The sequence below is a fragment of the Pseudophryne corroboree genome, chromosome 3 (assembly GCF_028390025.1).
Source record: "Pseudophryne corroboree isolate aPseCor3 chromosome 3, aPseCor3.hap2, whole genome shotgun sequence".
NCBI lineage: Eukaryota > Metazoa > Chordata > Amphibia > Anura > Myobatrachidae > Pseudophryne > Pseudophryne corroboree.
The window spans coordinates 750273353-750298258 of NC_086446.1; the positions used below are offsets into that span (position 1 = coordinate 750273353).

Here is a 24906-nt window from a genome sequence, read left to right on the forward strand (position 1 = left end):
ACTGGGAATCGTAGGTCTGTAGGGAGTGGATGGGGCTAAAATTACACAAACCGCACCATTTGTGGCCCCACTCCATCCTCGCTGATCCACGATTTTTTGTATTTTGCCCTGACTGGGACAGGGCCTAATGACGTAAGCGGCATCTTCTCTCCTGGGTTCTCCCACAGAAAGGAAACATTCAGTAAAGTAAGTAAGTATAATATATTTGGATTTATAGCCTTACTAACATTACCATCACAATGTATATTTTATGTGTATTTGCTTATATATTATAAGTATATATTAACAAAAATGCTGGTATGCATGGGATTAAGGGGGTTGTTAGAGTGGTTGCATATTTTAACAAAATCTACGACCACTAAACTTGCATGCTGGGGGCCGACCAGCACAGGACAAGGCCAACCAGCATGTGTGGCGCCATTCCGCGATGCTATCGCAATTCTATTTCCTATCGCATAGCAAAAACCTTAAATAGAGGTTGACCCCTGCCTACGCAGCATGGTGCCCGCCGCCATGTTTCTGGTCACAGGAAACAGCCATGACACGCCTACATTTCCGTGCTACCCCCCTCCAATGCCGAAACGCGACCCCAACAGTCCGCCGCCTGCCAATCACCTTTCCGGGATGCGATCACATAGTGAAAGTCTGCACCTTCGCATTGCGGCCGTAGTTGACCGAAAATCGCTTGTTTCAAGTGCATCCACCTCTGAATAGCCCCCTAAGGGGGGAATGTAGCACCATCTGATAGTGAGCTAAGCGGATTGAACTAAGCAGACTTCTGCACCAGAGCACCAGAGGGCAGTGTGTACTGTAGCAACCTGTGTGACACATATAGAGTGAGTCAGAGATAGGCGGATTCCCCCCTGCAGTACCTCTCAGACCACCAGAGGGCAGTGTGCACTGTAGCAGCCTGTGTGAAACATATATAGTGAGTCAGGGATAGGCGGATTACCCCCTGCAGTACCTCTCAGACCACCAGAGGGCAGTGTGCACTGTAGCAGCCTGTGTGAAACATATATAGTGAGTCAGGGATAGGCGGATTACCCCCTGCAGTACCTTCTCCATCTCCCACTATCTCTCCCCATCACCCACTGCCTCACCCTCTGCCTCTACCCTGTGTCATTATCTCCCCATCACCCTCTCTCTCCTGTCACCCTTTGTCTCCCCAAGGCATCACTCTCTCCCAGTCATATGATATAGCATTCTCTTTGAGACCGCACCCCTTGTTTTAGGGCCACGACCACTTTTCAAGGAGTGTGCGGGCCTTTGCTTCTTGTAAATAACCACACCTTCCCCTGTCATAGTGCCCCCCCTATCATTTTGTTATGGATCTGCACCTTACTCTCGTCATTCCCCTCTTCTCACCAGTTGATCCCCACCCTGCAGCCACCACTGCCACTCCTGGACAGGGGAAGGGAAGGAAGCACAGTGATGAAAGTGCACCAGAGGCAATGGAGAAGAAGGTGCCCCCTTCAGTGTTGGAGCCCAGATCCGGCCGGGCTTCACTGAGTTATGTCTGGCAATGTTTTACTAATTTCCCCCGTAAAACACTGCCCGACAATATGAAGGACATCGACATCTGTCAACTCTAATTGAAAAAACACGGTACAGTAGTTTAGCAAATTACTGTGTTTTTTCCCCAAAAAGTTGCAATCTCAAAAGGCCGATGTCAGCAGAGATTGATCTCGTCTTAAATCGGCTGCAACACAAAGGGGCCCTACACACCTAGCGCCCCGCCGCCGAGCTGCCCGACAGCCGATACGGCAGACGGGTGACCCGGCGGCGGGGTGGATGTGACGGGTTACTCCCCCGTCACCCGGCCCCATAGCACTGCATGCTAATATGGACGAGATTGTCCATATTGGCCTGCATGTTTAAACAAGCCGGAACCAGCGATGAACGAGCACGGGAACGCGCATCGTTCATCGCTGGTGCCTACACACTGAAAGATATGAACGGTATCTCGTTCATTAATGAACGAGATCGTTCATATCTTTCACTGGTACCGGCCAGTGTGTAGGGCCCAAAAGTCAGGGACAGGCCGACTGCCCCCTGCAGTATCAATCTTACCAGCAGAGGGCAGTGTGTAGCGTATCAGCCTGTGGGACAGTTACATGCTGAGTTAGGGGACAGGCGGACTCTCCCCCTACAGTACCGTTCAGACCGGCAGAGGGCAGTGCAGTCCCGCACACACACTTTGTCACACCATAGAGCGGGGATCAGCCGGCTGGGCACGGGGTAGCGTCTAGTTTCCTTTCGGGCACGGAAGTGGGTGCACTGAAGGCCACACGTGGATACAGCGTGTCGCCGCAGCCGCTGTAATCATGGGAAAGACGGGGAAGCTGCGCTCCGGTGTTTCCGGCAAAGTGAAGCGATGGAAGAAGGGGAAGAGTAGCGAGTGTAACCCCGAGGCCCGGCGGCACCGGGAGGCAGCGCGCAGCCGCTTCTTCAGCCGCCCATCTGGTGAGAGCCAGTGACGGGTCACCAGCTGGTGGTTATTGCTGTGTAGTGACCCCTTACTGGTACACTGGGCGCTCGTGCTATGGGGGCACACGGCTTGTGGTCACACCACTGTATTAGGGGGCAGTGATAGATGCCAGGTGTAGCAGAGGTGGGTGGTGGGCAGGGGCATTGTACCTGGGACATGGGCAGTGATAATGACTGATGCCAGGTGTAGTAGAGCTGGGTATTGTGCATGGGCAGTGATGACTGATGCCAGGTGTAGCAGGGGTGGGTGGTGGGCACCAGCAGGGCTATTGTACATGGGCTGTGATAATGACTGATGCCAGGTGTAGCAGTGGTGGGCACCAGCAGGGGCATTGTACATGGGCAGTGATAATGAATTGTACATGGGCAGTGATGATGACTGATGCCAGGTGTAGCAGAGGAGGGTGTTGGGCACCAGCAGGACATTTGTACATGGGCAGTGATAGTGACTGATGCCAGGTGTAGTAGAGGTGGGTATTTTACATGGGCAGTGATGACTGATGCCAGGTGCAGCAGAGGTGGGTGGTGTGCACCAGCAGGGCTATTGTGCATGGGCAGTGATAGTGACTGATGCCAGGTGTAGCAGTGGTGAGTGGTGGGCACCAACAGGGCATTGTACATGGGCAGTGATAGTGACTGATACCAGGTGTAGCAGTGGTGAGTGGTGGGCACCAGCAGGGCATTGTACATGGGCAGTGATAGTGACTGATGCCAGGTGTAGCAGTGGTGAGTGGTGGGCACCAGCAGGGCATTGTACATGGGCAGTGATAGTGACTGATGCCAGGTGTAGCAGTGGTGAGTGGTGGGCACCAGCAGGGCTATTGTACATGGGCAGTGATAGTGACTGATGCTAGGTCTTGCAGAGGTGGGTGGTGGGCACCAGCAGGGATGAATATGGCTGGTCTTGGGTCATATAGTGCTGAGTGGTACATGGGCAGTGGTAATGACTGATGCCAGGTATGGCAGTGGAGGGTGGTGGGCACCAGCAGGGATGAATATGGCTGGTCTTGGGTCATATAGTGCTGAGTGGTACATGGACAGTGGTAATGACTGATGCCATGCGTAGCAGAGGAGGGTGGTGGGCACCAGCAGGGATGAATATGGTTGGTCTTGGGTCATATAGTGCTGAGTGGTACATGGGCAGTGATAATGACTGATGCCAGGTATGGCAGTGGTGGGCACCAGCAGGAGCAGTGTGGGTAGTACATGGACAATGGGCAGGGTAAGTGCAGGTTATCTTGGGTCACATACGTGCGTTGGTAAGAGCGAGCCCCTGGATTATGCTGCTGCATGCAGGGAAATAGCTGGTAGGTGTGATTGTAGGCTGCTTATATTTGGTGCATCCAGGAATGTCTAGAGCACAGGTTCTCAAACTCAGTCCTGAGGAGCCCGCACGGTACATGTTTTGCAGGTCACCTGTATATTTTCAAAATGTGACAGTTGGTGATACACAGTACAGCTGCTGGGTGACCTGGAAAACATGAACCGTGTGGGGTCCTGAGGACCGAGTTTGAGAACCACTGGTCTAGAGCATCTGGCAGTTTGTCAGGTTGATAGTTGGATATGGGTTGTTGGGGCTACACAAGTAGAGACGCTTTCACACACCCAGCAGGCGCAAACTCATCAAACTTTGAGATCACCTGCCCCCCCAGGTGCCCAAAAACAGGCAGCCCCTTCCCATGTGCTCAAAAACAAGCCCCACCCAGTGTCTGGAGTAGGGATTGTTTATTTTGTTGGCTGCTTGTCTTGGTAATAGAAATCGGAAGCAGGAATGGAAAATCTAAAAGTTATTCATTAAAGGCAACATTTCACTGCATAAAACTGTGATCGAAAAACATTAAATACAGTAAGGGAAAGAGAAGCCAATTTAGCAAAACCTTTTCAGTATTGAGTTACATGATGCAGTCAGATTGGAGCAACTGCAGGGACTCTACAATTCAGTATTCATCATTCTGAATTTATACAATATACTAAATGTGCTTTCATTTATCCAGTTTGAATGTACAATACTGTGCAAAAGTTTTAGGCAGGTATGGACAAAAATTCTGCAAAGTAAAGGCCCATACACACTAGACGACCCCCGCCGACGCCGATATTGGTGGCGGCGGCGGGGTGTTGGCATAGGTAAGTGCATACACACTTGCCGATGCCACCGGGGAAGGGAACGACGCTCATGCTGCATCTGCAGCATGACTGTCGTTAACGAGGACCTATCACGTCTGTACATGTTCAAACGAGGGAGGGGGTCGTTAATGAGGCGCAGGAGCGTGCGTCGTTAATGACATTGAGTGTATACACTTGACGAGATTGTAAAAGATCTCGCTCAGATCGTCCCATCTGAGCGAGATCTTTTACTTTCTCGTCTACTATGTATGGGGCTTAAGAATGCTTTCAAAAATAGAAGTGTTAATAGTTTATTTTTATCAATTAACAAAATGCAAAGTGAATGAACAGAAGAGAAATCTAAATCAAATCAATATTGCTATGACCAGCCTTTGCCCTAAAAACAGCATGGATTTTATTAGGTACACTTGCACAAAGTCATTGATTTTGTAGGATTATAGGGGGTCATTCCGAGTTGTTCGCTCGTTATTTTTTTCTCGCAACGGAGCGATTAGTCGCTAATGCGCATGCGCAATGTCCGCAGTGCGACTGCGCCAAGTAAATTTGCTATGCAGTTAGGAATTTTACTCACGGCATTACGAGGTTTTTTCTTCTGGTGATCGTAATGTGATTGACAGGAAGTGGGTGTTTCTGGGCGGAAACAGGCCGTTTTATGGGTGTGTGTGAAAAAACGCTACCGTTTCTGGGAAAAACGCGGGAGTGGCTGGAGAAACGGGGGAGTGTCTGGGCGAACGCTGGGTGTGTTTGTGACGTCAAACCAGGAACGACAAGCACTGAACTGATCGCACTGGAAGAGTAAGTCTCGAGCTACTCAGAAACTGCACAGAGATGTCTTTTCGCAATATTGCAAATCTTTCGTTCGCAATTTTGAGAAGCTAAGATTCACCCCCAGTAGGCGGCGGCTTAGCGTGTGCAAAGCTGCTAAAAGCAGCTTGCGAGCGAACAACTCGGAATGAGGGCCATAGTCGGGTGCATGATTAACCAATCATACCAAACAGGTGATAATGATCATTTTAATTTATAGGTTGAAACAGTCATTAACAGTAATAGAAACAGCTGTGTAGGAGGCTTAAAACTGGGTGAGGAACAGCCAAACTCTGCTACAAAGGTGAGGTTGTCACAGGTCATACACCATGGAAGACTGGGCACAGCAATAAGACACACGGTAGTTACACTGCATCGCCAAGGTCTATCTCAGGCAAACATTTCAAAGCAGGCTGGGGTTCCAAGATGTGCTGTTCAAGGTCTTTTAAAGAAGCACAAAGAAACAGGCAACGCTGAGGACCGTAGACGCAGTGGTCGGCCAAGGAAACTTAGTGCATCAGATGAAACACACCACATGCTTACTTCCCTTCAAACTCAAAAGACATCCAGCAGTGCCATCAGCTCAGAACTGGCAGAAACCAGTGGGACCAGGTACACCCATCTACTGTTTGGAGAAGTCTGTCCAGAAGTGACCTTCATGCAAGAATTGTGGTCAAAAAGCCATACTTTCGACATGGAAGCAAGGCCATGGGACTCAACTATGCACAAAAACATAGGAACTGGGGTGCAGAAAAATGTCAGCAGGTGCTCTGGGCTGAGGAGTCAAAATGTGAAGTATTTGGCTGTAACAGTAGGCAGTTTGTTTGCCGAGGGGATGGAGAGCGGTACAATAATGAGTGTCTGCAGGTAACAGTGAAGCATGGTGGAGGTTCCTTGCAAGTTTGGGGCTGCAATTCAGTAATTGGAGTTGGGTATTTGGTCACATGCAGTACCATCAGGGAGCCAAATTAATTCTGCAGATGTACAACGACCTGAAACATACAGCCAATGTCATTAAGAACTATCTTCAGCATAAAGAAGAACAAGGAGTCCTGGAAGTGATTATATGGCTCCCACATAGCCATCATCTCCACATCATCAAGTCTGTCTGGGATTACATGCAGAGACAGAAGAATTTGAGCAAGCCCACATCCACAGAAGATCTGTAGTTAGTTCTTTAAGATGTTTGGAACAAGCTACCTGCTGAGTTTCTTCAAAAACTGTGTGCAAGTGTACCTAGAAGAATTGATGCTGTTTTGAAGGCAAAGTGTGGTCACCCCAAATATTGATTTGATTTAGATTTCTCTATCGTCCTAGTGGATGCTGGGGTTCCTGAAAGGACCATGGGGAATAGCGGCTCCGCAGGAGACAGGGCACAAAAGTAAAGCTTTCCGATCAGGTGGTGTGCACTGGCTCCTCCCCCTATGACCCTCCTCCAAGCCAGTTAGATTTTTGTGCCCGGCCGAGAAGGGTGCAATCTAGGTGGCTCTCCTAAAGAGCTGCTTAGAAAAGTTTAGCTTAGGTTTTTTATTTTACAGTGAGTCCTGCTGGCAACAGGATCACTGCAACGAGGGACTTAGGGGAGAAGAAGTGAACTTAATTGATAAAAAATAAACTAACACTATTCTATAAAGCATTTTGTCCACACCTGCCTAAAACTTTTGCACAGTACTGTATATAATTTTATTCACCAGTATTTACATACATTTGAAGCTTTCGTCCTTTTGTTGAAAGCACAGCTTCTGGATAACCCATACTCCCTCTATATTTTTATAATCCCACTTGTGGTGGTCACGATTAGTTAAGAGCCTTTGTACTGTTTTTTTTTTTTTTTTTTTTACTCTGTCCTTTTTAGAAACTAACGTTTAGATTTTTCTCACGTGTTGCAGGTAAAAGTGACTTGACGGTAGATGCGCTAAAGCTCCACAATGACCTTCAGTCGGGGTCGCTGTCCGTGCATAAGAAGCCTGATGACAACATGGAAGAAGAGGTGGAAATGGCCACGACACAGAAGTCTGGCGGAACCTTCCTAAGCGGACTGTCTGACTGCACTAATCTCACGTTTGGCAAAGTGCAGAGATACTGGGAATCCAACTCCGCTGCCCACAAGGAGGTACCGGGCTTTGTCTGTTTTAAGAACTTCATGTTGTGATTTATTTATTTCTATTTTAGTTTGGATCAAGTTGTTATCCTGCTTACTCGATTATAATGTGTTACATGTAGCAGCACAAATATTTTATTGCTGTATTATATAGATGAAAATCAAGCTGTCATAACCTAGTTTGAGTACAAATTAAAATTGAGTCCGTGTTCTACATCCTCTAATTCACTGCTGATTTAGGGCTTTATTCAGAGATTGACGTAGATCGCTGCATACACGGCAAGATCCGCGTCCATCTCCTCACACGCTGAAGGCCGCCCAGCAGGTGTAAGGAAGCCCCCCGATGTGTCCGCAATTAGATTGCAGATGCATCGGAACGAAGGTTGGCTTTTTTCGAACGGAGCGGCTGCCTGTGACGTTACGCAGCCCCCAGAAAACGGTCCCAGCCCTTCCCCGTTCACGCTGACCCCCCCCAACGCCGCCTCGCAAACTCCATCCGCTGTCAATCACATTGTGGTCGCATCCATTGCCAGGTCTGAATGACCCCCTTAGTGCATTGAGCAAAGTTTTCCTGTGCTTGCTCCTAACGCTTTCTTAAGAGACGTCGTCTTCTAGAAAAAAAATAAGGCAATGAGCCTTAATTGCGTTCTCACGGTGTCTGTGATTTTTACTATCTTTTATTGGTAAATTAAAAGTGTTCAGGCTAAGGTTCTAAAAATGAAAAGTGGCGATGTTGCCCTTAGCAACCAATCAGATTCTGTGTGTCATTTCTCTATATCATCCTAGAAAATTAGACAGAATCTGATTAGTTGCAACATCATAACTTTTCATTTTTGAACCTTTAGTAAATTTGCCCCTCAGACTTGGATAGTATGGCAATATATTTTGTTAACTGATGTCATTATTCAACCCTGCTGCGAAATACAGGGATTGTAGAATCATCCAAATAATTCCTTTACTATACGGACAAGCTGTGCAGGGCTTAGAACTATGGAACGAATATCTTTTCCAAGTAATGATGTGTATATAACAAAACTTGGGTCAACAATTATTTGTAATCTCTGATTTAAAAGTTTTGGGGACAGACCCTTGAGTGTTGCCATTGTAACCATAGAAAAACAGACAGGCTGTATAAAGTAGTGGCATCTGAGATATTTCTAACTTGTAACATTGTATTTAAACTGAAGTTAAGACAGCTGACACTTGCAAAATAGTAGCAGCGACCTTCTGAGAAGTTGCAAATATATAGGTTCCAGGGGCAAACGCAGGATGTAGTCAGGGGGGTTTTCGTGTGTGTGTATATTTATTTATTTATATGCATATATATGTATATATACACAGGTATATACTAACTATATATATATATATATATATATATATATATATATATATATTCACAAATTCATACATACACCAGCACACAATCAAACACACATACTTACATAAGTACATGCCTACAAATACATACAAACACGCAAACTTCATATACAGTATACTATACACACTGTATATGTTATACATACCAGGCACCAGGGTCTGGGAGGCAGGAGCACACTAGCGGCAGTCACTGTGAGGACGGAGGGAGCTGCTATGGCTGTCGCTGAGCATGCTCCCCCCTCCCTCCACACACGCCTGCCCCAACAGAGAGCCAGAGCTGGATTAAGGCTTTGGGGGGCCTGGGGAACAAAAGACAGGGGGGCCCTAAGGTATAAAAAAAATAATATCATAATACATATATATATATGTGTATATATGTATATATATATATATATATATATATATGTGTGTATATATATATATATATATATATATATATATATATATATATATATATATATATATATATATATATATATATATATATATATATATATATATATATATATATATATTATACACAAATGCGGGTTGCAGGCGGCACTCACGGTCTTATGTCAAACAAATGACCCGGACACTCCGGAGTGTCCGGGTCATTTGTTTGACATAAGACCGTGAGTGCCGCCTGCAACCCGCATTTGTATTACACACAGAAGGAGGGCACCGGGCAAGATGCTTTTACTGTGACAGCAGGAGTGCCGAGTTTACCTGATATATACCATCCAAGCAGCTGGCACTCCCCTTGCTTACGTGACATCTGCTCCGGTGCCTTCCCTAGGAACGAATTCCAATTGTAGATAGGAGAATGGGCGGCACTCTGGAGACTGTTCAAACAACTTTCTTTATTGAAGAGACATCCTACAATTGTTTCGGGCGTCCGCCCGTCGTCAGGGATGTACAATACAGTACTAACAAACATTATATACCCTCACAGAGACTTCCCACATATACAATTAAGTTGACTCACCTCACCTGCGCTCCTGCCCTCCGATCAGAACGCCACGCTGACCGCTGCTCTCACACACTGTGCCGCGGCTTCCGTGTAGCGGGCGACGTCATCGGAAGGCGCCCGCAGGGAGGGACAAGTCCACATACTCAGGTTACCAAGGCAACAAAACAAAAACAGCTTCATGCACGTGAGGCATCTCATCTACGATCAAAACGAAACATAGATATTATGATGCAACCCAAGCGCATGAGCAGATATTAACAATACAGGTGAAAAATAGAAATACAAAAATACAAAGATACAAAAAATACATAAAATCTAAAAAACGAACAGTGGGACACTATAGACAAATTAAGACCCAACACATCATAAAACACATACTGGCATCGTTATATGTCCAGAACCATCCCAAAGATAATTTCATTGTAATAGAAACCAGTTATAGTATAATGTAAATATTTACTTATATTTTCAATGAAAGCGAACAGCATATTCCAAGTGCCAACAGTTAACTAGCCATTGATTGTAACGTCCTAATAACGCCCAGCTAGAACTACAAAAAACTATGTAGTCCATGCTGTTCATTCAGCCCTTTCGGGGACAATGTGTCCAACCTAAAAATCCACTGACTTTCTAGCTGGAGTAGTCTTCTACCTCTATTACCACCACGAATAGATGGTGGCACATGATCTATTATCTTGCTTCTAATGCTAGCAATATTATGCGACCGTTGGGCACAATGACGAGCCATAGGTTGATCACTAGAACCTGACTCCAGAGCGGCTCTAATTGCAGATCTGTGATTTGCCATTCTTTCTTTAAATTGACATTCTGTCTTGCCCACATAGTGAAGACCACATGGGCAAGACAGAACATACACAACGTACCGTGAAGTACATGTGAGCGGAAAATTAATAGAATTTCTCTATCGTCCTAGTGGATGCTGGGGTTCCTGAAAGGACCATGGGGAATAGCGGCTCCGCAGGAGACAGGGCACAAAAAGTAAAGCTTTCCGATCAGGTGGTGTGCACTGGCTCCTCCCCCTATGACCCTCCTCCAAGCCTCAGTTAGATTTTTGTGCCCGGCCGAGAAGGGTGCAATCTAGGTGGCTCTCCTAAAGAGCTGCTTAGAGAAAGTTTAGCTTAGGTTTTTTATTTTACAGTGAGTCCTGCTGGCAACAGGATCACTGCAACGAGGGACTTAGGGGAGAAGAAGTGAACTCACCTGCGTGCAGGATGGATTGGCTTCTTGGCTACTGGACATCAGCTCCAGAGGGACGATCACAGGTACAGCCTGGATGGTCACCGGAGCCTCGCCGCCGGCCCCCTTGCAGATGCTGAAACATGAAGAGGTCCAGAATCGGCGGCAGAAGACTCCTCAGTCTTCTAAAGGTAGCGCACAGCACTGCAGCTGTGCGCCATTTTCCTCTCAGCACACTTCACACGGCAGTCACTGAGGGTGCAGGGCGCTGGGAGGGGAGCGCCCTGGGAGGCAAATGAAAACCTATTTGGCTAAAAAATACCTCACATATAGCCTCCGGGGGCTATATGGAGATATTTAACCCCTGCCAGAATACACTAAAGAGCGGGAGACGAGCCCGCCGGAAAAGGGGCGGGGCCTATCTCCTCAGCACACAGCGCCATTTTCCTTACACAGCTCCGCTGGTCAGGACGGCTCCCAGGTCTCTCCCCTGCACTGCACTACAGAAACAGGGTAAAACAAGAGAGGGGGGGCAAAATAGTGGCAAAAATTATATTATAAAAGCAGCTATACAGGGAGCACTTATTATAAGGCTATCCCTGTCATATATAGCGCTTTTGGTGTGTGCTGGCAAACTCTCCCTCTGTCTCCCCAAAGGGCTAGTGGGGTCCTGTCTTCGTTAAGAGCATTCCCTGTGTGTCTGCTGTGTGTCGGTACGTGTGTGTTGACATGTATGAGGACGATATTGGTGTGGAGGCGGAGCAATTGCCAAATATGGGGATGTCACCTCCTAGGGGGTCGACACCAGAATGGATGCCTTTATTTATGGAATTACGGGATAGTGTCAACACGCTAAAGCAGTCGTTTGACGACATGAGACGGCCGGACAATCAGTTAGTGCCTGTCCAGGCGCCTCAAACACCGTCAGGGGCTGTAAAACGCCCTTTGCCTCAGTCGGTCGACACAGACCCAGACACAGGCACTGATTCCAGTGGCGACGGTGACGAATCAACCGTATTTTCCAGTAGGGCCACACGTTATATGATTTTGGCAATGAAGGAGGCGTTACATTTAGCTGATACTACAGGTACCACTAAACAGGGTATTATGTGGGGTGTGAAAAAACTACCTATAGTTTTTCCTGAATCAGAAGAACTAAATGATGTATGTGATGAAGCGTGGGTTGCCCCCGATAAAAAGATGCTAATTTCAAAGAACTTATTAGCTTTATACCCTTTCCCGTCAGAGGTTAGGGCGCGCTGGGAAACACCTCCTAGGGTGGACAAGGCGCTCACACGCTTATCTAAACAAGTGGCGTTACCCTCTCCTGAGACGGCCGCACTTAAAGATCCAGCAGATAGGAGGATGGAAAATATCCAAAAAAGTATATACACACATACAGGTGTTATACTACGACCAGCTATAGCGACAGCCTGGATGTGCAGTGCTGGAGTAGCTTGGTCAGAGTCCCTGATTGAAAATATTGATACCCTGGATAGGGACAATGTTTTACTGTCTTTAGAGCAAATAAAGGATGCATTTCTTTATATGCGTGATGCACAGAGGGATATCTGCACACTGGCATCACGGGTAAGTGCTATGTCCATTTCGGCCAGAAGAAGTTTATGGACGCGACAGTGGTCAGGCGATGCGGACTCAAAACGGCATATGGAAGTTTTGCCGTATAAAGGGGAGGAGTTATTTGGAGTCGGTCTATCAGATTTGGTGGCCACGGCTACAGCCGGGAAATCCACCTTTTTACCTCAAGCTACTCCCCAACAGAAAAAGACACCGACTTTTCAACCGCAGCCCTTTCGTTCCTTTAAAAACAAGAGAGCAAAGGGATATTCATATCTGCCACGAGGCAGAGGAAGGGGGAAGAGACACCAACAGGCAGCTCCTTCCCAGGAACAGAAGCCCTCCCCCGCTTCTACAAAAGCCTCAGCATGACGCTGGGGCTTCTCAAGCGGACTCGGGGGCGGTGGGCGGTCGTCTCAAGAATTTCAGCGCGCAGTGGGCTCACTCGCAGGTAGATCCCTGGATCCTGCAGATAATATCTCAGGGGTACAGGTTGGAACTAGAGACAGATCCGCCTCGCCGTTTCCTGAAGTCTGCTTTACCAACGTCCCCCTCAGAAAGGGAGACGGTTTTGGAAGCCATTCACAAGCTGTACTCTCAGCAGGTGATAGTCAAGGTACCTCTTCTACAACAGGGAAAGGGGTATTATTCCACTCTATTTGTGGTACCGAAGCCGGACGGCTCGGTAAGACCTATTCTAAATCTGAAGTCCTTGAACCTGTACATAAAGAAGTTCAAGTTCAAAATGGAGTCACTCAGAGCAGTGATAGCGAACCTGGAAGAAGGGGACTTTATGGTGTCCTTGGACATCAAGGATGCGTACCTCCACGTTCCAATTTACCCCTCACACCAGGGGTACCTCAGGTTCGTTGTACAAAACTGTCACTATCAGTTTCAGACGCTGCCGTTCGGATTGTCCACGGCACCTCGGGTCTTTACAAAGGTAATGGCCGAGATGATGATTCTTCTTCGAAGAAAAGGCGTATTAATTATCCCATACTTGGACGATCTCCTAATAAGGGCAAGGTCCAGAGAACAGCTAGAGAGGGGATTAGCACTGTCTCAAGAAGTGCTAAAACAGCACGGCTGGATTCTGAATATTCCAAAATCCCAGTTAATGCCGACAACTCGTCTGCTGTTCCTAGGGATGATTCTGGACACGGTTCAGAAAAAGGTTTTTCTCCCGGAGGAAAAAGCCAAGGAGTTATCCGAGCTTGTCAGGAACCTCCTAAAACCAGGAAAGGTGTCTGTACATCAATGCACAAGAGTCCTGGGAAAAATGGTGGCTTCTTACGAAGCAATTCCATTCGGCAGATTCCATGCACGAATTTTCCAGAGGGATCTGTTGGACAAATGGTCAGGGTCGCATCTTCAGATGCACCAGCGGATAACCCTGTCTCCAAGGACAAGGGTATCTCTTCTGTGGTGGTTGCAGAGTGCTCATCTATTGGAGGGCCGCAGATTCGGCATACAGGATTGGATCCTGGTGACCACGGACGCCAGCCTGAGAGGCTGGGGAGCAGTCACACAAGGAAGAAACTTCCAGGGAGTGTGGACGAGCCTGGAAACGTCTCTTCACATAAACATTCTGGAACTAAGAGCAATCTACAATGCTCTAAGCCAGGCAGAACCTCTGCTTCAAGGAAAACCGGTGTTGATCCAGTCGGACAACATCACGGCAGTCGCCCATGTAAACAGACAGGGCGGCACAAGAAGCAGGAGTGCAATGGCAGAAGCTGCAAGGATTCTTCGCTGGGCAGAGAATCATGTGATAGCACTGTCAGCAGTGTTCATCCCGGGAGTGGACAACTGGGAAGCAGACTTCCTCAGCAGACACGACCTTCACCCGGGAGAGTGGGGACTTCATCCGGAAGTCTTCCACATGCTGGTAACCCGTTGGGAAAGACCAATGGTGGACATGATGGCGTCTCGCCTCAACAAAAAACTGGACAGGTATTGCGCCAGGTCAAGAGATCCGCAGGCAATAGCTGTGGACGCGCTGGTAACGCCTTGGGTGTACCAGTCGGTGTATGTGTTTCCTCCTCTGCCTCTCATACCAAAAGTATTGAGAATTATACGGCAAAGAGGCGTAAGAACGATACTAGTGGTTCCGGATTGGCCAAGAAGGACTTGGTACCCGGAACTTCAAGAGATGATCACGGAAGATCCGTGGCCTCTACCTCTAAGGAGGGACTTGCTTCAGCAGGGTCCCTGTCTGTTTCAAGACTTACCGCGGCTGCGTTTGACGGCATGGCGGTTGAACGCCGGATCCTAAAGGAAAAAGGCATGCCGGAAGAAGTCATTCCTACTTTGATTAAAGCAAGGAAGGAAGTAACCGTGCAACACTATCACCGCATTTGGCGAAGATATGTTGCGTGGTGCGAGGATCGGAGTGCTCCGACGGAGGAATTTCAACTGGGTCGATTCCTACATTTCCTGCAATCAGGATTGTCTATGGGTCTCAAATTGGGATCTATTAAGGTTCAAATTTCGGCCCTGTCGATTTTCTTTCAAAAAGAATTGGCTTCAGTTCCTGAAGTCCAGACTTTTGTTAAGGGAGTGCTGCATATACAGCCTCCTGTGGTGCCTCCAGTGGCACCGTGGGATCTCAATGTGGTTTTGGAATTTCTAAAATCTCATTGGTTTGAACCACTAAAAAAGGTGGATTTAAAATATCTCACATGGAAAGTGACCATGTTACTAGCCCTGGCTTCGGCCAGGAGAGTGTCAGAACTGGCAGCTTTATCTTACAAAAGCCCATATCTGATTTTCCATTCGGACAGGGCAGAACTGCGGACTCGTCCGCATTTTCTCCCTAAGGTGGTGTCAGCATTTCATCTGAACCAGCCTATTGTAGTGCCTGCGGCTACAAGTGACTTGGAGGACTCCAAGTTACTGGACGTTGTCAGAGCATTAAAAATATATATTGCAAGGACAGCTGGAGTCAGAAAATCTGACTCGTTGTTTATATTGTATGCACCCAACAAGATGGGTGCTCCTGCGTCTAAGCAGACGATTGCTCGTTGGATCTGTAGCACAATCCAACTTGCACATTCTGTGGCAGGCCTGCCACAGCCTAAATCTGTAAAGGCCCACTCCACAAGGAAGGTGGGCTCATCTTGGGCGGCTGCCCGAGGGGTCTCGGCATTACAACTTTGCCGAGCAGCTACGTGGTCAGGGGAGAACACGTTTGTAAAATTTTACAAATTTGATACTCTGGCTAAGGAGGACCTGGAGTTCTCTCATTCGGTGCTACAGAGTCATCCGCACTCTCCCGCCCGTTTGGGAGCTTTGGTATAATCCCCATGGTCCTTTCAGGAACCCCAGCATCCACTAGGACGATAGAGAAAATAAGAATTTACTTACCGATAATTCTATTTCTCGGAGTCCGTAGTGGATGCTGGGCGCCCATCCCAAGTGCGGATTATCTGCAATAATTGTACATAGTTATTGTTAACTAATTCGGGTTATTGTTTAGGAAGCCATCTTTCAGAGGCTCCTCTGTTATCATACTGTTAACTGGGTTTGATCACAAGTTGTACGGTGTGATTGGTGTGGCTGGTATGAGTCTTACCCGGGATTCAAAATTCCTCCCTTATTGTGTACGCTCGTCCGGGCACAGTACCTAACTGAGGCTTGGAGGAGGGTCATAGGGGGAGGAGCCAGTGCACACCACCTGATCGGAAAGCTTTACTTTTTGTGCCCTGTCTCCTGCGGAGCCGCTATTCCCCATGGTCCTTTCAGGAACCCCAGCATCCACTACGGACTCCGAGAAATAGAATTATCGGTAAGTAAATTCTTATTATTTTTTACCTGATCTAGGGTGGCAAATAAAATCTCCCACCAGCATAGAGCGACAGGTAACACATCCTGTGCACCTGAAGCATCCAGGTTTACGTGACAGGAAATGTGGAACAGATTTTACTTTCATTAATTCCGTCACATCAACCTTAACTAAAAGATCTTTCAAATTTTTTCCCCTGGAATATGCTGGCATAATACGAGTATTATAGAGACTCTGAAGGTCCTTATCAGTGTTTACAATAGGCCAGATTTTCTTGATTTCCTTGTTGGTTTTGAAACTAGCTTCTGTATACCTATTGACCCAAGGTATCCTTTGCTGGTCAACATCTACCGAAGCTTTACCTTTAAGAGAAACCTCCCTGGGGATTTGTATAACCCTCTGTTTAGTAGCCAATAGTAGTTCATTATCATAACCCCTCTGTTTAAATTTAGACACCATGCCATCCAGAGCATGGTCAATCTTGGAGGGATCACTTGTGATCCGCCGTGCTCTAAGCATCTGGGAATATGGCAGTCCATATTTCAATGAAGGAGGGTGGAAACTATCAGCTTTAAGGACAGTATTACGATCCGTCTCCTTAACATATAGGGATGTACAAATTTGGCCATCACTACATGAAATGGTGACGTCTAGAAAGTTAACATTAGTTGTACTCAAATCATAAGTAAATTTCACAACACTAGAAGATGTGTTATGCCTGTCCAAAAGATCACGTAAACATTCCTGAGAACCACCCCACACAATCAACAAGTCATCTATGTACCTGACGTACATGATGACCTGATGACTGAAGGGGTTGTCCAAAAGAAGGGGTTTCTCAATCCAGCTCATAAACGCATTGGCGTACGATGGGGCCACATTGGACCCCATCGCACAGCCAAGGCGCTGCAAATAGAAATCACCGTTGAAAAAAAAGTAGTTTCTGGTCAACACTAGAGATAATAATTCTAAAAACAATTCCATAGGTGGACCAACATAATGGGGATTATTCTCAATTAGTGCCGCTACCGCTGTTATCCCCAAATCGTGGGGAATACAGGTATATAGCCCAACAACATCTGCACTGCAAAATATTGTACCTGGTGGAAGTGAACCTAAAGCATTCAACCGTGTCAATAAGTCGTTAGTATCTTTAAGATACGAAACAGTATGCTGGATGCATGGATTTAATAATGCATCCAAATAAACTGAAATTGTTTGAAATAAAGAACCCCTGGCAGAAATAATTGGTCTGCCAGGGGGTGTCTGACTATTCTTGTGGAGCTTGGGCAAGGTGTAAAATAGGGGCACCACAGGATGTGTTGTTTTTAATGCAGTAAACAATTCATTGGATATCCAAGAATTAGTGACCGCCCTAGATAACACCTTGTCCAACTCTATTTTGAAATCATTGGTAGGATCCCGTGTCAATTTTTCATAGATGTCAACATCTGATAATTGCCTATTACACTCAGCAATGTAATCAGACAGGTCCTGAACCACTATCGCTCCACCTTTATCAGCACTTCTGATTATAATATCAGAACGAGATTGTAAATTTTTTAGTGCCTGTCGTTCAGGACCCGTCAGATTACTATAACCCCTACTATCATGCTCACAATCATTTCCCAACCTCTCCATGAGGCGTGAGAACGTTTTGATGGAAGGATTATTTGACACAGGATCAAATTTAGACTTAGGTTGTATGCTCTTAAGTTGTTTAGGTACATCAGTAATAGCAGCAGTTGCTGCTGCAGAAACAGTTTTAAAATGTTCACGTAACTTTAATGTCCTGTTGAATTTGAATGATTCAACCTTCCACTGAAATGGGTCGTGGCGGACAGTGGGAATGAAAGAAAGTCCTTTTGCTAACACCTGATATTCAAAATCATCAAGTGGAGTTTTAGAAAGGTTAAAGACAAGGTCCCTTACTTGCGAGTCTTTGATCGGAGGGCAGGAGCGCAGGTGAGGTGAGTCAACTTAATTGTATATGTGGGAAGTCTCTGTGAGGGTATATAATGTTTGTTAGTACTGTATTGTACATCCCTGATGACGGGCGGACGCCCGAAACAATTGTAGGATGTCTCTTCAATAAAGAAAGTTGTTTGAACAGTCTCCAGAGTGCCGCCCATTCTCATATATATATATATATATATATATATATATATATATATATATATTATTATATTAAGATATGTGTATATACATGTACATAGACACATACGAGATACACGCTGTATCATTTGATCTAGGGAATATTGGGTAATTTGGATAAAAAGTAAAATAAAAAAAATATATTATATTTTTCCATCACAAGTTTCTGAGATCCACAGCATCCTTCCTATATATATGTGTGTGTGTGTGTATATGTGTATATATATATATATATATATATGTATATGTGTGTGAAGGCAGGGATTCCTTTAACCAAATAATCCAAACAATCCTGACAATCTTCTCCCCACCCCCCCACCCCCCTTTCACACACACTCCCCCATAGCATCTGGTTTAGCATTTACCTGGCTGGCATCCTAGGATTGGGAGGAGCGGGTGCAGGAGAGGGCACACATGAAGAGAGTTGGCAAGACACTGTACAGGAGGAGAACACATACAGCGCTGCGTAGTATCTTCATGTAACATGCGGGCAGGGGTAGGTGGATCGGCGGCTGCCAGCAGCAGCTGTCAGTAAGGAGCACCGCAGATCTGTCCCCAGAGCACCCCCTAATCCGGCTCTGCAGAGAGCTACTGTATGTAGCTCTCTGCTGCAGGAGCAGGTCCGCGGTCGCGATTGCGGCTTTTACTGAGACGGAAGAAAAAGAAAAAGTCTGGCTCATCAGGGGGGGTTCCAGGTATTCGGACCCCCCCCCCCCCCTGCGTGCGCCACTGGGTTCCCATGTTTGACACAACATCATTAAAGAACATTGGGGCAGATGTATTAACCTGGAGAAGGCATAAGGAAGTGATAAACCAGTGATATGTGCAAGGTGATAAAGGCACCATCCAATCACTACCAATATGTAAATTAACGGTTAGGAGCTGATTGGCTGGTGCGTTTATCATCTTGCACTTATCACTGGTTTATCACTTCCTTATGCCTTCTCCAGGCCTAATACATCTTTCCCTCTGTGATTCATTTAATGACACATTCAGTGATTGCTGGGAATTGTATAGAGGAATTAATACTACAGGATTCTAAAATCCATTTTCAATTTAATAAGTGATTAGTATATCTTGGGTCAGACAGATAACACCAGTTCATACTGGGTAATATTGCTGAGCTAACAATCAGGGGGGCCGATGTATTAACCTGGAGAAGGCATAAAGTAGTGATAAAGCAGTGTTAAGTGCAAGGTGATAAACGCAGCAGCCAATCAGCTCCTAACTGTTAATTTACATATTGGAGCTGATTGGCTGGTGCGTTTATCACCTTGCATTTATCACTGGTTTATCACTTCCTTATGCCGTCTCCAGGTTAATACATCTGCCCCAGGGTGTATAAACCACCCGTTATTTGGATATTTGAATTCAGTGTACAATAAGAGAAGAGTGCACTTTCTAGGGGTTGTAACTTAGAACCCTAAACACTCCAGTGTCCATCGGTACATACTAGAGGTCTTGTACCAATAGTAGCGGAGACATATATGCAGAAGTGGGCATTACAGTCCCTAATACCTCTATGTTTGACATGAGCCCAAATCCAGAGTCTGAACCTTGCAATTAATGTTAATATGTGAGCTACTACTATAATATAATTTTAGAGAACTATTCTGGGAGTAAGTTCTATAGTTTATGATATTGCATTAAATCTATCTAAAGTTATAAACTTTCAAGAGAACGATATCTACGGCACTCATTCATTAAATGTGCAGAACAATTGGCTCTGTACATAGTGTGATATCATCATCAGCATGCTATATTGGGCTGAGTGATCCTATCCGTACTATTTATAACCGCTACACGTGAAACCAGACACCGCCCATCTCTTATTTTACAACTATATTGTTCCTACTTTTTGCAATTTTATTATATTTCACCATTTTATGTGTCTTTTTTGGGTAAATGTTTCTTTTAATTGTAGACTGTTAATAAAAATTACGTTTGACCGACCGGTCACTGTGTTACTTACCAGTTTGTAGATATTGTACAGTCTGGTCGACGGGACTTAAATATCAGTTGACCTGAAGACCGGTCTTTGTCGAGCCTTGGCATAAGGTTTATAATAAGAATTTACTTACCGATAATTCTATTTCTCGGAGTCCGTAGTGGATGCTGGGGTTCCTGAAAGGACCATGGGGAATAGCGGCTCCGCAGGAGACAGGGCACAAAAAAGTAAAGCTTTTACCAGATCAGGTGGTGTGCACTGGCTCCTCCCCCTATGACCCTCCTCCAGACTCCAGTTAGGTACTGTGCCCGGACGAGCGTACACAATAAGGGAGGCAATTTGAATCCCGGGTAAGACTCATACCAGCCACACCAATCACACCGTACAACTTGTGATCTAAACCCAGTTAACAGTATGATAACAGAAAGAGCCTCTTAAAGATGGCTCCTTAACAATATAACCCGAATTTGTTAACAATAACTATGTACAGTATTGCAGATAATCCGCACTTGGGATGGGCGCCCAGCATCCACTACGGACTCCGAGAAATAGAATTATCGGTAAGTAAATTCTTATTTTCTCTATCGTCCTAAGTGGATGCTGGGGTTCCTGAAAGGACCATGGGGATTATACCAAAGCTCCCAAACGGGCGGGAGAGTGCGGATGACTCTGCAGCACCGAATGAGAGAATTCCAAGTCCTCTTTTGCCAGGGTATCAAATTTGTAGAATTTTACAAACGTGTTTTCCCCCGACCACGTAGCTGCTCGACAGAATTGTAATGCCGAGACCCCTCGGACAGCCGCCCAAGATGAGCCCACCTTCCTTGTGGAATGGGCCTTAACAGATTTAGGCTGTGGCAGGCCTGCCACAGAATGAGCAAGTTGAATTGTGTTACAAATCCAACGAGCAATCGTCTGCTTAGAAGCAGGGGCACCCAACTTGTTGGGTGCATATAGTATCAACAGCGAGTCAGATTTTCTGACTTCAGCCGTCCTTGAAATGTATATTTTTAAGGCTCTGACAACGTCCAACAACTTGGAGTCCTCCAAGTCGCCAGTGGCCGCAGGCACCACAATAGGTTGGTTCAGGTGAAACGCTGATACCACCTTAGGGAGAAAATGCGGACGAGTCCTCAGTTCTGCCCTATCCGAATGGAAGATTAGATAAGGGCTTTTATAAGATAAAGCCGCCAATTTAGATACTCTCCTGGCGGAAGCCAGGGCCAGTAACATAGTCACTTTCCATGTGAGATATTTAAAATCCACCTTTTTCAATGGTTCAAACCAATGGGATTTGAGGAAATCTAAAACTACATTTAGATCCCACGGTGCCACCGGAGGCACCACAGGAGGCTGTATATGCAGTACTCCTTTAACAAAAGTCTGTACCTCAGGAACTGAGGCCAATTCTTTTTGGAAGAATATTGACAGGGCCGAAATTTGAACCTTAATAGATCTCAATTTGAGACCCATAGACAATCCTGATTGTAGGAAATGTAGGAAACGACCCAGTTGAAATTCCTCCGTCGGAACACTCCGATCCTCGCACCACGCGACATATTTTCGCCAAATGCGGTGATAATGTTTCGCGGTGACTTCCTTCCTTGCCTTAATCAAGGTAGGAATGACTTCTTCTGGAATGCCTTTCCCTTTTAGGATCTGGCGTTCAACCGCCATGCCGTCAAACGCAGCCGCGGTAAGTCTTGAAAGAGACAGGGACCCTGTTGTAGCAGGTCCCTTCTCAGAAGTAGAGGGCACGGGTCGTCCGTGACCAACTCTTGAAGTTCCGGGTACCAAGTCCTTCTTGGCCAATCCGGAGCCACTAGTATTGTTCTTACTCCTCCTCACCGTATAATCTTCAATACCTTTGGTATGAGAGGCAGAGGAGGAAACACATATACTGATTTGTACACCCAAGGTGTTACCAGTGCGTCCACAGCTATTGCCTGTGGATCTCTTGACCTGGCGCAATACTTGTCCAGTTTCTTGTTGAGGCGAGACGCCATCATGTCTACCATTGGTCTTTCCCAACAGTTTATTAGCATGTGGAAGACTTCTGGATGAAGACCCCCCTCTCCCGGGTGAATATCGTGTCTGCTGAGGAAGTCTGCTTCCCAGTTGTCCACGCCCGGGAAGAACACTGCTGACAGTGCTATTACGTGATTCTCCGCCCAGCGAAGAATCTTGGCAGCTTCTGCCATTGCACTCCTGCTTCTTGTGCCGCCCTGTCTGTTTACATGGGCGACCGCCGTGATGTTGTCCGACTGAATCAACACCGGTTTTCCTTGCAGGAGTGGTTCCGCCTGGCTTAGAGCATTTTAGATTGCTCTTAGTACCAGAATGTTTATGTGAAGAGACTTTTCCAGGTTCGTCCATACCCCCTGGAAGTTTCTTCCTTGTGTGACTGCTCCCCAACCTCTCAGGCTGGCGTCCGTGGTCACCAGGATCAAATCCTGTATGCCGAATCTGCGGCCCTCCAATAGATGAGCCTTTTGCAACCACCACAGAAGATATACCCTTGTCCTTGGCGACAGGGTTATTCGCAGGTGCATCTGAGGATGCGACCCTGACCATTTGTCCAACAGATCCCTTTGGAAAATTCTTGCATGGAATCTGCCGAATGGAATTGCTTCGTAAAAAGCCACCATTTTTCCCAGGACTCTTGTGCATTGATGTACAGACACCTTTCCTGGTTTTAGGAGGTTCCTGACAGGTCGGATAACTCCTTGGCTTTTTCCTCGGGAAGAAAAACCTTTTTCTGAACCGTGTCCAGAATCATCCCTAGGAACAGCAGACGTATCGTCGGAAAACAGCTGCGATTCTTGGAATATTTAGAATCCAGTCGTGCCGTCGAAGAACTACTTTAGATAGTGCTCTTCCGACCTCCAACTGTTCTCTGGAACTTGCCCTTTTTAGGTCGTGCAAGTAAGGGATAATTTAGATGCCTTTTTTCTTTGAAGAAACATCTTTTCGGCCATTACCTTGGTAAAAAGGCCCGGGGTGCCGTGGATAATTCAAACGGCATCGTCTGAAACTGATATTGACAGTTCTGTACCACGAACCAGAGGTACCCTTGATGAGAAGGACAAAATTTGGACATGGAGGTAATCCTTGATGTCCAGGGACACCATATAGTCCCCTTTTTTCCGGTTCGCTATCACTGCTCTGAGTGACTTTATCTCGATTTGAACCTTTTATGTAAGTGTTCAAAACATTTTAGATTTAGACTATGTGTCACCAAGCCGTCTGGCTTCAGTACCTCAATATAGTGTGGAAAAATAATACCCTTTTCCTTGTCGTAGGAGGGGTACTTTGATTATCACCTGCTGGATATACAGCTTGTGAATTGTTTCCAATGCTGCCTCCCTGTCGGAGGGAGCCGTTGGTAAAGCAGACTTCAGGAACCTGCGAGGAGAAGATGTCTCGACTCTCCAATCTTTACCCCTGGGATAATACTCGTACGATCTAGGGGTCAACTTGCGAGTGATCCCACTGCGCCCTGAGACTCTTGAGACTACCTCCCCACCTTGAGTCCGCTTGCACGGCCCCAGCGTCATGCTGAGGACTTGGCAGACGCGGTGGAGGGCTTCTTTTCCTGGGAAAGGGCTGCCTGCTGCAGTCTACTTCCCTTACCTCTATGTCTGGGCAGATATGACTGGCCTTTTGCCTGCATGCCCTCATGGGAAAGGAAAGATTGAGGCTGAAAAGACGGTGTCTTTTTTAGCTGAGATGTAACTTGGGGTAAAAAAGGTTGGATTTCCCAGCTGTTGCTGTGGTCCCCAGGTCCGATGGACCGACCCCCAAATAACTCCTTCCCTTTATACAGCAATACTTCCATCTGCCGTATGGGATCTGTATCACCTGACCACTGTCGTGTCCCTGACATCTTCTGGGAGATATGGACAACGCACTTATCTTGATGCCAGAGAGCAAATATCCCTCTGTGCATCTCACATACATATATATAGAATGCATCCTATTAAATGCTCTACATGAATAAAATATTTTCAGTCAGGGAATCCGACCAAGCCAACCCAGCACTGCATCTCCAGGCTGATGGCGATCGCTGGTCGCAGTATAACCACCGTATGTGTGTATATACTTTTTAGGATATTTTTCCAGCTTCCTATCAGCTGGCTCCTTGAGGGCGGCCGTATCTGGAGACGGTAACGCCACTTGATAAGCGTGTGAGCGCCTTATCACCCTAAGGGGTGTTTCCCAACGTACCCTAATTTCTGGCGGGAAAGGGTATAACGCCAATATTTGCTATCGGGGTAACCCTACGCATCATCACACACTTCATTTTATTTTATCTGATTCAGGAAAAACTACAGGTAGTTTTTTCCACTCCCACATAATACCCTTTCTTGTGGTACTTGTAGTATCAGAAACACGTAACA

The 24906-nt window shown here is 46.3% G+C and overlaps 1 protein-coding gene across 1 annotated transcript in view; it reads left to right on the forward strand.

Moving 5' to 3' along the window:
• Positions 1-2237: 2237 nt before the first annotated feature.
• The window catches only part of RRP12 (ribosomal RNA processing 12 homolog), a 210120-nt gene continuing 187451 nt past the window's right edge, over positions 2238-24906 (forward strand). The window contains exons 1-2 of the mRNA XM_063962348.1: positions 2238-2463; positions 7305-7528. Of these exons, the coding sequence (XP_063818418.1) occupies positions 2325-2463; positions 7305-7528 (363 nt within the window). The 5' untranslated portion in view covers positions 2238-2324. The remainder of the gene's footprint in view (positions 2464-7304; positions 7529-24906) is intronic.